This window comes from Phocoena phocoena, chromosome X (genome assembly GCF_963924675.1).
Source record: "Phocoena phocoena chromosome X, mPhoPho1.1, whole genome shotgun sequence".
Lineage (NCBI taxonomy): Eukaryota > Metazoa > Chordata > Mammalia > Artiodactyla > Phocoenidae > Phocoena > Phocoena phocoena.
Window position 1 is genome coordinate 27,190,448 of NC_089240.1, and position 13,804 is coordinate 27,204,251.

A 13,804-nucleotide genomic window follows, 5' to 3' on the forward strand; every position below is an offset into this window, starting at 1 on the left:
AATATTTAGAAAGGCAACCTGATGAAATGCATTGCTGGTGACTGAGTCAGCAGGTTTACTCCCAAGTTTCATTAGTGAATGCCTCCCAATATTTAGCAACTGCAGCGTCTTTGAAGGAGGAAAGGACCAGCTTGCCTAAAAATCAAATCCTTCCGAAGAGTCAGCTGGCAGAAACATAAGGTCAAACACTTGATCTGGTATTACAGAAAAGTAGCCACAAACCAACCTTCAGCTAGAACTAATATATGTAGAACAGGTTATGACCTCAATTAGTTTCTCCATTTCTGCACCAATGGGAGACAGTGAGTAGCATTTACTTTCTTCATGACTGAGTGGAGACTAGAGACGGTGCTAACAAATTTAATAACCAATATTTGGGCTATTCCAGTCACGACATCCCAAGGAAGATACAACAGAGATGGAACAGATCCAGGGAAAAACAACTAAGATGATCAAGGGGACTGCTTATCTTTCATTCAAGGACAGACTAAAAACCTAAAACGGATTAGAATTTCTCAGACTGGGAAGATGAAAATAAAAAGGAGTTAGTGAGGGGATGTGAGATTAAAGTCGACTCTGGTAAATATAATTGTATTCAGTGAATTTCATAGCACTTAATTGGGGCTGTCCCTTGAGGTTAAAGGATGTAGATTAAAGAGAAACTGAAATATATCTTTATTGTTTATAGAGAAATCAGTAAGTTTATAGAACTTATTATTGCTAAGACAAGACTGAAGTGGAGAATGGGAAAAGTTTAAGAAACCACTGGATATACTCAATGCCAATTGATTTAACAGTGCATTACTAAGAAATGGTCATGATGCATCCTAATTTTTTTGAAATGAAAATTACTATTCCTATCTTACCCGATAGGGAGGGTGGGAGGGAGGGAGACCCAAGAGGGGAGAGATATGGGAACATATGTATAACTGATTCACTTTGTTATGAAGCAGAAACTAACACACCATTGTAAAGCAATTATACTCCAATAAAGATGTAAAAAAAAAAAAAAGAAAATTACTAGGTTGACTGACAACACAGCCAATGGTGCCTACATCTGGGACAGAGTTCTGGGCTAGCTGCCCTGTTGGTCTGACCCAGGGTGCTATTTCTTATGCTTTTATTATGTCATCTATGCAAAAAACATACTGCATGCAAGTTTGGGATTCCTAAATTCTTTTGACAGTCCAGAACACAGAAGAATGATTTTCTAACTCATTAACAAAGCAAGAGAGTCCCAGCTCTTGGCTCCGCTTGGTTTACCCATATGGGAGTATGCAACATAAAAAGGTGAAAGAAATTCTAACAGAACGCAGCAGGTGGTTAAAGGCTATTATACTGAACATTTCATGAGTTTGACAACAGGCCAAAAGACTGCAAAATGGCAGAGAATGGAAAAGGCAGTTGTAACAGGTTGAACATTGTTGGTGATTATTTTTTCAGTGGCAATGAAAGCTGTAATCAAATAACCTGAAAGAGATGCTGGCAGGGGTAGGAAAGCCCCAAGGGAGAGGGAATATGAAGACTGTAACAATGATGTATGCTATGGACTAATAAACTAGACAAACATGTAGTTTGAAGTTTCTTAGCATCATATGAAAAGCTGGTGTCACGATGCAGGCGTAAACACTATCTGATTTGCAACCTAGAGCAGAAGACGTTGTTAATGACTTACAACCTCAAGGATGAACGCACGACTCAACAACTAACTGGAACTGTGCTACTGGGGTAGAAACCTCTTGTTATTTAGATGATCAGTTTATCTAAGCATTAAAAAGGAAACATTATAAAGCATTAAAAAATATCCAGGGAAAACACTTGCCTTTGCAGCTGGAAATGTGTGGTTAAAAACTCTTGAATGGAAGTCAGGACAAATAAGAAAGAGGACGAATGGGGACTGGTTGAAATAATGTCATTATCAACTTATTATTGTTATTTGTGGACCAATAAGGCATCTCAAGTTACGAATGGCATCTGCAAGTGCATGAAGTCCACTGGACCTTGTACATCAAAGTCATTTAGTGTAAACAGAATATTTTAGACAATAGTAATGTGTAATAATAAATCACAAAGGACATTAATAATCTGTTTACTGAAAATGTAAATTTCTTGAACATGCGTTCTCCCTATATTATGGCTTAACATTTTAGGGGTATATTTGAGAAACTGTACAATCTCTAATTTCAAATAGATTATAATCGCACAGAGAATTGATCTCTGTAAAGTTTCAGGGACATCTTTGAGAAATTAGGTAATCCCTCATTCCAAGGAACTGATCACTTCAGAGGCTTTTAAGGTCTCCATACTCACCTTTCTACTAATTTTCCTGTCTACTGTTCTCTGTTTCTTACCATTAAACTAGGAAGAATAATAAGTCCTAAATAAATAGTCCTAAATTAAACACCAAGATTTAAGCTCTTTAAATGGGTATCTGGAGAAACCGGAGTGGGTTGAGAGGGCATATCTGAAGCTAATTCACAGTGGAAAAATAGAATTCCTATGTTTTTTTTAAACTGAGAATTTATATTGTGTTTAATAATGAAAATAAAGAATTTTTAAAATAAAGATAAACTTCTTGAAAAAGAAAGCTGATATCTTGTCCAAGTTTTTGAATTTGGACAAGACCATGGAATGAGCCACACTCATTGATTCCTACAGCTACAAAGGAACTTAGATATCATCTAGTCCAACTCCTTATTTTATAAATAAGAAACCAAGGTTTGTACAGCTTAAGTGACTTGCCCAAGGCCATACAATCAACTAATCACAGAGCCCCCAAAGTCAAGGTTTCTTATTCCCAGATCTGTGCCCCTACCAAAACTGTCACCATGATCTTCAAGCTGGTGAAAGAGCACTGGACATCAAGGAGCAGTAGGAAACTAGTATACAGGGAGGAATGACAGCTCTTCTGATCCCATCAAGGAGCAGTAGGAAACCAGTACACAGGGAGGAATGACAGCTTTTCTGATCCCATCAAGGAGCAGTAGGAAACTAGTACACAGGGAGGAATGACAGCTTTTCTGGAATTTGTCTTTTTATTTTTTGGACCAAATTCATTTTCACTGCTTCACAGAACTGTACTGGGATCTTTTGTAGTAGGTGTAACATCAGGGAGAAGGTACATATTGAGGCAAAGGACAGTGGGACTAGGGGGGCACTCTAGGAATCCCGTGTGAGACACTTACTGAGCCCTAAACAGGTCATAATTTGGACAATGATGGCTTAAAGATGTCTTGGATTCTCAGGTGATCCTAAAATCTTGGCTACAAAAGGAGTCATTCTTTTAGCTCATAAAGGAATTGGATAAAGTGAGAGTTTTATAAATGGGTTGAAAAAGTAGCAGGTCTCAAACATCTTAGTCAGAAACGGAAATTTGTAATGACGAAGACACTGATATAGAAGATGACTGGGAAGAATTTGAACAAAATGGTTCCACGAAATAGATAGTGGATGTAAAGCAACATAGCGCATGTCCAAATCAATATATTATTTAAGAAAATGGGTGATTTTAAATAGGTATTAAAACATGTACTTTAGAGTGACTAAATAACTATATACAACAAAAGTAATAAAATAAAATTAAAAATAAGAAAACTAAAAAGCAGGATCAAAACACTGAAGGAGAATTTTTAAAGTTAAGAGATACCTTGTCTGTATAATTGAATAAGACAACCTTTCCTAAAGGATGTATCTCTCCTGGAAGAGCCAAAAAAGTTCCCTCACCCCCATTCTTCTGAGTTAACAAAATTGAGGCATGAAATCAAATTTCTTGAGAACTGTAGTAATGAAGATCTAGGAATGCAGTTATTGCTTTAGAACTGAATTATGAAGAACTGATGGGCAGTGGAAGAGTAAAAACAGACTTGATAAATGGAAAAACATTTAATATTTTTAGTCAGACTATGGCAGAAGCAAGTTCAAAGACTTAAGTTGGTGCTGAAGACTATTTCATGAATCCAATTCATTTAAATTGTTGTTGAGGTGGCCGATAGAAACTTAAATTTAAGCTGGACTCAACTGTACAACTGATGAGAAACTGTTAAGGTATCATAGTAACTCAACATCCTCTCTCCTCTTTCTTCCACGGCGGCCCAATGTATCATAATTTGTATTTCATGCAGGATCCTGCAGAAGGTGCTTCTAAGAACCTATATCCCTTTGACTGACAAAAATGACCCCTGAAAACAGTATCATTTTTGTTGTTGCTATGTGAAAAATGCTGAGTGCTACGTATCAAGAATGAACACCTCACCTCCACAAATCCAGAACTGCTACTGACTGCCTTTTGGGTACATCAAGTATTTATTCACCTAAAACAGTTTGGGTACAGATAGCTGCAGACATCTTCCATCTTTGTCTAAAGAAGAAGTGTGGGAAAACTCCTAAATAAATAAAATTGTTCTTGTAAATACTCATTGCCACTATCCATGATATTATCAGCAGCTTTTCGTTCTATTATGAAAAATCCACACCACCTCCAATCACAAAACACAGCGTACACGCTGCCTTAAATGGATTTTTCCTAAAGGCTACTCCCTGTAGCATCAGCAAGTTTTCAGTGGTAATTTTAGCATGAGTTACCTATCCAAGCTTCCTTGGGGAAGAAAGAACTAGGTATTGTAGGCCAGGCTACCGTCGAGTTTTAAAAATAAATTCATCTGTGAATACACATGTTAGCCACAATAAATGCTTTTTTAAGAACATGATGTTTTCAACTTACTTGATATAGTAGGGCACTTTGTTCGGTGAGATGGCTCGCTCCCAGGGACCCTGGACAGAAGCTGAAAAAGGGGGGGAAAAAAAGGCAAGAGGTCAAGTTCACGCAAACAAGAAAGACATTAATCTCCAGAATTACAATTTTACACTGATATTGGTCTGTTTGTTCAGTTGCCCATGAAGACAGGACTGATTAACCTGCTGTTCTGATCCTAATCTAAGAAAAACTGAACTCACTCAGGCACAAAGATAAATGCAAAGAAAAAAAAAAAATCCACTGCTAAACCTATAGAGCAGGTAAGAAAGTGAAAGAGTAAACTGACGGGTTTTCTCTTATGTGTCTCCATTGGGTACTTTTCTTATAATACTTCCTGTTGCTGTGTCTCAATATCTTTTACTATTTGATTGACTGGGTTTTATTAGTTTAGCAGCTGAAACATCCCTCTGTGATATATTTACATTCTAAGTTATTGAAGCTAAAGTACTCCACTTATCACTCTGATATGCTTGTTTTTCTCTTTATTTGGTTTAAACAGAATCCAGTTTCATTTACCGATTACATGTTTAACTGGTGCCTCAAAAATGTCAGCTGACCAGCATGATCTTATTAGAAAAGATAACTGAAAGTGAGAGAATGGCACCCGATACCGCAGTGTAATAAAACTCTGGTGATGAGTGATGAGTGATGAATCCTATAGGTGAAATTAAATTTCCCATACTGGGAATTTGTTTCATAAGGACTTTATTGTGTATCAGTCAAATCAGTCATCTTTAAACTGTGTTTTAAATGCTTAAGCTGTAGGGGGTTTTTTCTTTCCCAGAGTTGAAATACTTTGTATATACGGTTTAATATGATGGCGTTTTTTTGTTCCTTTAGGACAAAATAATCATGTTAGTAGACGCTATACCATCTCCTTAACAATAAAATCTTCCTCCTGAACAGAGTTTTAAGAAACTGGAGTTTTTGAGACATAGAATAGCATCAAGAATATAAATATAAGAAGCATTCTTATTATAACACCTAGCAATTTTATGTGTATGTCCCGTCTTTCCTGAATTTTCATCCTACTTATAATTTGAAACACAGCTGATGTTGACCATTGTTTCCTCCTACGAAAAGCTCCCTTCTAAATTAGTCTCACAGTAAATTCACTCCACAGTGTATTAAGATGTAACAAAACATCGAAGCTAATATATCCTTGACTACACTGCATAATATGAAAGAAAAGCTTCTAATAAAACTTTGCCCACTGCCAGACAATTTAAGGGTAATGAAACTACAGATTCTTTGTTTTATGGAGAGTAATAGAGGGATCGAATCACCCAACCTTCAACCAGACATGCTGCTTTGTACCTTGGCGATATGTCATTTAAAAGATATAGAACGTGTATTTGTATTTAGCTACCTAACTGCACCTTTCCATTTTGGCAGATGGATTTTTAATATGGAGAAAAAAGACATTTATCTGCTGTTTCGGAGGAGTCCCTTGCCTTCAAACTCTCTCTGTCCTTCTTTTTCTATTCTTGCCTCCTTTGCCTTTGTCATTCGCTGCTCAACTCTCCTCCTGTGTGTTTTTCTTCTCCAGGACACAGCTCTCTAGACCAGATTAGTCCACAGAGTAGTAAGAGCTGATTTGAGGACTTAGGCTGAACTCTCTGAACTGCCTGGCAGAGTCTGATGTTACGGAAACCTAAAAACCCAAGCCCTCTGTAGCATGAAACATGGTGGAGAGCCAGAAATCATAGCTCCTGGTTGCTCAGCGGGCCCTCTTCCTAAAATCACGGCATTGCAGAAGGAAGAAGAGAACTACAGAGAGCATTTGGTCCAGTTCTCATTGGCTGTATTGCCAAGTCTATGAATGTCTAAAATGAGAAACAATGCTTATCCTTTTCTTAAAGGTCACTATGGGCTGAGCCCCACCATCGAGGTCTCGCGTTATCCTTCTCCAGTTCTTTATCATTCTAATGGTCCAGAAAGCCTTTCTGATTTGGAGGATGTTGACTACATCCTCTGGTAGCAGAAGAGTCTGTTCGTATTTCCTATATCACTCCTAGGCATCTCTCAGAGAGAAGTGGTCTACTGGCTGCCTGGTTGGCCCAGGGGGGTGCTCCGCCTCAGTGAAACAACCTTCAAGCAGAAACTCTAGCAAGAAATAGGAGAAAAGTGATGATGCCGCGCTGAGCTCATGGCCAGACCTGTAGGTATCTGTACTTGACTTTGCATTGTTAAACATTAAAAGGAAAAAAAAATTCCCCCCGAAATGCCAGAGAGGTAGTCAGAATATGCTTGAACTAAAGAGCTGAATGGATTTAATTTTAAAAATTCCAAAAAATAAGTTCCTGGTCAATATGAAATTTTAAGCTTTTGTGACTGGAGTTCTTGTTAATTTTTATAGAGTATATTAATTGTATATGAAAATTGTTGACATTTTACTTTCTAATATAAAAGCCTTCTGCCTTTATGTGTAGCTATTAAACAGAACCGATAGTGAGATTCAGTGAATTTTTTGTGCTGAAAGATATTTTTCCCCCTTTGATTCACAGTTTATAAATGCACCTAAGCAACTGCTTTGCAGCCATCATTTGAAGGTCTGAAATTTTACACTAAAAAATGTCCTTGAAGCAATAAAAAAAGAAGAAGAACCACAGCCTTCCCCCAATCCTCCCCTGCCCCGTCACTACCACAGACACACACACTGGAGCTACTTGCTTTAGAAATGACACACAATCGGACGACGGTTCTATGCGACTGGAATCAATGCTCCTTCTCAGGAGATTGTTAAACGGTTGTTGGGCAATTTCGCTTGGGGCTGCCAGATGATTCTGGTCTTGCATATATTCAAAAGTTGATCCAATATATGGTAACTCTCATAAGTGTGTCCCAGAATTATCATTTCATTTCTTGCAGGAATGCCAATGCCAACAACAGCTGTTTCTTATCTCAGCGTACCAGTGGAAGCTTGTCATCCTTCACAAAGCTCGCCTACGCGATAGACACACATACGTCTCTTATGCCTGATGTGGCCATTTTTAGTAGCCCATCAAAAGCAGATTTACGGGCAAATAGTTTTTAAGACACTATGCTGTCCTTTGGTATTTTCTTATACAGATGCTTCTATAACCGCTATATGTAATTCCAATGCAGCTTTGTGATTCAGATTCTCGAGTGTAAAAATCATCCATTATCATATGGCAACAGCACCGTGGGGTACTGTCTGCTAAATTTAAATAGCAAACTACTTACTAGTTTATTTATTCCAAAACCAACCTCTGAATTTCCCCATGCGTTACAGATGCAGTATGTTATTAACAGCAAGAAAGGGTAGCACTTCTCCCTTCAAATGCTTTTCCTCCCTCGAGGTAACAGGAGTCAATATTGTGCCCAAGGTATTTTTGAAAATCACAAAGACAGGCTCCAGTGTTTAAGGGAAGTTCTTATTTCAACCGCTTTCTAATGCATGATGAACAGAATGGGCCAAGTGACGCACCCTGGTGTTAAGCCATGTTTTAATCGACACAGGGACCTAACCAGAAAATGAAGAAGAATGCTAATATCATTTAAACTGTGTTAAAAGAGCACTCTCTGGAATTCAGACCCTCATACATTCAATAATCTTTCTACTTTTTCAAAAAAAATTTTAATTTAATTTTATTTATTTTTTTATACAGCAGGTACTTATTAGTCATCAGTTTTATACCCACCAGTGTATACATGTCAATCCCAATCACGCAATTCATCCCACCCCCACCCCCACCACCCTTCTGCTCACCCCCCTCGGTGTCCATACGTTTGTTCTCTACATCTGTGTCTCAATACCTGCCCTACAAACCGGTTCATCAGTACCATTTTTCTAGGTTCCACATATATGCATTAATATATGATATTTGTTTTTCTCTTTCTGGCTTACTTCACTCTGTATGACAGACACAAGGTCCATCCATCTCACTACAAATAACTCAATTTTGTTCCTTTTTATGGCTGAGTAATATTCCATTGTATATGTGTACCACATCTTCTTTATCCATACATCTGTTGATGGGCATTTAGGTTGTTTCCATGACCTGGCTATTGTACATAGTGCTGCAGTGAACATTGGGGTGCAGGTGTCTTTTTGAATTATGGTTTCCTCTGAGTACATGCCCAGTAGGATTGCTGGATCTTACGGTAATTCTATTTTCAGTTTTTTAAGGAACCTCCATACTGTTCTCCATGGTGGCTGTATCAATTTACATTCCCACCAACAGTGCAAGAGGGTTCCCTTTTCTCCACACCCTCTCCAGCATTTGTTTGTAGATTTTCTGATGATGCCCGTTCTAACTGGTGTGAGGTGATACCTCACTGTAGTTTTGATTTGCATTTCTCTAATAATTAGTGATGTTGAGCAGCTCTTCATGTGCTTCTTGGCCATCTGTATATCTTCTTTGGAGAAATGTCTGTTTAGGTCTTCTGCCCACTTTTGGATTGGGTGGTTTGTTTTTTTTAATAATGAGCTGCATGAGCTGTTTATGTATTTTGGAGATTAATCCTTTGTCCGTGGTTTCGTTTGCAAATATTTTCTCCCATTCTGAGGGTTGTCTTTTCGTCTTGTTTATGGTTTCCTTTGCTGTGCTAAAGCTTTTAAGTTTCATTAGGTCTCATTTGTTTATTTTTGTTTTCATTTCCACTACTCTAGGAGGTGGATCAAAACAGATCCTGCTGTGATTTATGTCACAGAGTGTTCTTCCTATGTTTTCCTCTAAGAGTTTTATAGTGTCTGGTCTTACATTTAGGTCTCTAATCCATTTTCAGTTTCTTTTTGTGTATGGTGTTGGGGAGTGTTCTAATTTCATTCTTTTACATGTATCTGTCCAGTTTTCCCAGCACCACTTATTGAAGAGACTGTCTTTTCTCCATTGTATATCCTTTCCACCTTTGTCATAGATTAGTTGACCATAGGTGCATGGGTTTATCTCTGGGCTTTCTATCTTGTTCCATTGATCTGTGTTTCTGTTTTTGTGCCAGTACCATACTGTCTTGATTACTGTAGCTCTGTAGTATAGTCTGAAGTCAGGGACTCCGATTCCTCCAGCTCTATTTTTTTTCCCTCTACACTGCTTTGGCTATTCGGGGTCTTTTGTGTCTCCATACAAATTTTAAGATTTTTTGTTCTAGTTCCGTAAAAAATGCCATTGGTAATTTGATAGGGATTGCACCAAATCTGTAGATTGCTTTGGGTAGTATAGTCTTTTTCACAATATTGATTCTTCCAATCCAAGAACGTGATAGATCTCTCCATCTGTTGGTCTCATCTTTCATTTCTTTCATCAGTGTCTTAGTTTTCTGCATACAGGTATTTTGTCTCCCTAGCTAGGTTTATTCCTAGGTATTTTATTCTTTTTGTTGCAATGGTAAATGGGAGCGTTTCCTTAATTTCCCTTTCAGATCTTTCATCATTAGTGTATAGGAATGCAAGAGATTTCTGTGCATTAATTTTGTATCCTGCAACTTTACCAAATTCACTGATTAGCTCTAGTAGTTTTCTGGTGGCATCTTTAGGACTCTCTATGTACAGTATCATGTCATCTGCAAACAGTGACAATTTTACTTCTTCTTTTCCAATTTGCATTCCTTTTATTTCTTTTTCTTCTCTGATTGCCATGGCTAGGACTTCCAAAGCTATGTTGAATAATAGTGGTGAGACTGGACATCCTCGTCTCTTTCCTGATCTTAGAGGAAATGGTTTCAGTTTTTTACCATCGAGAATGATGTTTGCTGTGGGTTTGTTGTATATGGCCTTTATTATGTTGACGTAGGTTCCTTCTGCGCCCCCCTTCTGGAGAGTTTTTATCATAAATGGGTGTTGAATTTTGTCAAAAGCTTTTTCTGCATCTATTGAGATGATCGTATGGTTTTTATTCTTCAATTTGTTAATATGGTTTATCACATTGATTGATTTACGTATATTGAAGAATCCTTGCATCCCTGGGATAAACCCCACTTGATCATGGTGTATGATCCTTTTAATGTCTTGTCGGATTCTGTTTGCCAGTATTTTGTTGAGGATTTCTTCAAATATTTTCTCGGGTCCTTTCTCTCTCTCTTCTCCTTCTGGGAGCCCTATAATGCGAACGTCATTGTGTTTAATGTTGTCCCAGAGGTCTCTTAGGCTGTCTTCATTTCTTTTCATTCTTTTTTCTTTAGTCTGTTCCGCAGCAGTGAATTCCACCATTCTGTCTTCCAGGTCACTTATCTGTTCTTCTGCCTCAGTTGTTCTGCTACTGATTCCTTCTACTGTAGTTTTCTTTTCAGTTATTGTAATGTTCATCTCTGTTTGTTTGTTCTTTAATTCTTCTATGTCTTTGTTAAACATTTCTTGCATCTTCTCGATCTTTGCCTCCATTCTTTTTCTGAGGTCCTGGATCATCTTCACTATCATCATTCTGAATTCTTTTTCTGGAAGGTTGCCTATCTCCACTTCATTTAGTTGTTTTTCTGGGGTTTTCTCTTGTTCCTTCATCTGGTACATAGCCCTCTGCCTTTTCATCTTGTCTATCTTTCTGTGAATGTGGTTTTTGTTCCACAGGCTGCAGGATTGTAGTTCTTCTTGCTTCTGCTGTCTACTTTTCTTATATTTGGTGGATTTGGAGTTTAATAACATACTTGGGTCAAAAGAAAGTGGGGGCAGTTTATAAACATAAATAAAATACAGCATTCACTGGGGACAACAGAGAAACCTCACCTACAGGGTTATGAAAAAGGCACTAGGGAGGATCAACTAGCCACTGGCACTTGGCTCCTCAGAAGTATGCAAATTTCAGGAATGGTTTTATGGACACAGTCTATCAAGATCGACTCTAGAGCAACGTTTCTCGACCTTTTGCCACTATGTGCCTCCTACTCCAGGTATCTTTTTAGACATTTTTGTTCCCGATCACCTTATGCCACAGATATACTGTACAGACATCTGTTTCTGTATTGTATGTATCTGTGCTCTACATATAAAGAGTAAGATTTTTACATCCCCCCCAAAACCAATTTTTGACCCCTTGGGGGCAATATCACTCCCGTTGAGAATTCTTGATCTAGAGGAAGTGATGGAGGGGGTGGGGGAGAAAGGAAAACCCCTTCTGTGCCTGTAACATGACCTCAACTAGCTTATTTGATACTGAATGACCTGTGAGGTGGGTATTATTATTATTTTTATTTTGCAGATGATGAGTTAAGATCACATGGAATGATACATCTAACGTCACAAGTCGGTAAGTATTAGATCCTAATTTTGGTTTATTACTCAAACTGAAGTCAGATGATTCAGGAAATGGAGAAAACAAAGCTGTCGCCTGTCTACTCTGTACCATGCACTGTATGTTTCTTAATGTAATCCTTCCAAACACCCTCCGTGGTCACGCTATTCTATTGTTGCACATAAAGAAACTGATGCTCATAAATGATCAGTAAAGTAGCCCAGCTAGTAAACGGTCACACAGCTAGTAACGAGTGTATCCAGGATTGCCACCAGGTCTCCTCTTCCCTGGTAACAGAATTTCTAACTGCTGGGTACAGCAAGGTTCCCAAGGCTTATGAATGTCAGTTGAGGATATTCAGGTGAGGCTTCTGGGAAAGTTCTTTAAAGGTGGCTGACTAAATTGAAAGGCAGCTTCGCCCTTTTCCCATCCTCTTTCTTCCTGCCTTAGACGTCATGATGTCCAGAGCTACAGTAAGCAGGAGAACAGAAGCCGTCCTGGTTGCAGTTCCCCAGAAGTAAGACAGAGACAAGGATATGAGTGCAATGAGTTTGAGCCATGATTTAGGGAAGCACTGGCAGAAGAGCCGGAAGTGAGACACAGAAAGGAGGAAAGCTGATAAAGTTTGCATTACTGCTTCGGACACGTGGGGCCCAGTGCAGCTGGGGCTTCAGTGTACAACGCACCGAAGAGCTATCCCTCGCACCCCCCAGGGGAACGGGGAACTTATCTACTATTGCTTGAGGGCTATTCCTGGAGTATGTGGAGTCTTTAACTCCCCGGCACTTCTGGCCTGCCCTTCGTGCCGATGAGCAGGTTTTGACGGCCAGAGAAGAAGGCCTTAAAGGCAGAGTCACGGGTATGTGTAGCTGGAAGCCTAGGCTTGGTGAGCCTGGGCATGGTGAATGCAAGAGGGGATATGGGCAGGACTCTGACAACTTATGCTACAGGACCTATGCGCTAAGAATGACTGAGGAAAAGATATGAGAAATCTGCCTTCCTGATGAATATGCAGTTATCCTTCCGGTTTCTCTCTGGATTTCTATGTGAGAAACTTATAAACCCCTACTTTGTGTAAGCCATTGTTATTTGAGTTTTCAGCTACATTCAGGCAAAGATGCTTCTAACTGAACCACTCTCACCCACTCAAACCATCTACGGTTGCTCACATCATTCCTGGCTTACATTTTAAATGGCTGAACAGTACTCCATTAATGGAAGTACCATGATTTATTGAAGAAGTTCCCTCTTTGGGAATAGTTAGGTTGTTTCCAGTTTTTCACTGGTGTGAGTAAGGCTGTAATGAACATCTTTGTAGAGAAATCTTTGCACACATTTTTGTTAATTTTCTTAAGCAAAATTCCTAGAAGTATATTTACTTGATTCAAGGAGAGGAACATTTTAAAGGCATTTTATACAAATGACATTCTTGCCAACAGGAGTCTTTCTTTATTGATCAAGGTGGAAAGAGAAAACTCTACAGTCCACAGGCCAATGGCACTCAGTTGGTATAATCCTCAAGGCACGTTAGATATACTGCGCGATACAGTGGACTATCTGAGAATGTACCTTTCACATCCCCTCCTTCCATGATAGCTTATAAACGTTTTGAGCTCAGAAAGGCATTCAGCACAGTGGCTTTCTATCTCAAATCCCAACCTAGAGTCCTGAGGGGTATCTGGATCACTAAGGGTGTCCAGAACACATATTCAGAAGGACTGTATTTGAGTCCCGACTCCACCGTCATTGCACCATCTGAAGCAAGTTTTGTTTTCTCCCTGAGCCTTATTTTTCTTATATGCAAAATGGGAATAACGATATCTCCCCTACTGAAATGTTATCAGGATAAAATGAGAAAATGGAT

General features: G+C 38.7%; 1 protein-coding gene across 4 annotated transcripts in view; it reads right to left on the reverse strand.

Moving 5' to 3' along the window:
* The window catches only part of DMD (dystrophin), a 2,035,184-nt gene that overhangs the window by 206,574 nt on the left and 1,814,806 nt on the right, over window positions 1-13,804 (reverse strand). For all 4 annotated transcript variants that reach the window (XM_065901098.1, XM_065901100.1, XM_065901101.1 and 1 more), the window contains one exon: window positions 4,721-4,781. In XM_065901098.1, coding sequence (XP_065757170.1) covers window positions 4,721-4,781 — 61 coding nt within the window. The remainder of the gene's footprint in view (window positions 1-4,720; window positions 4,782-13,804) is intronic.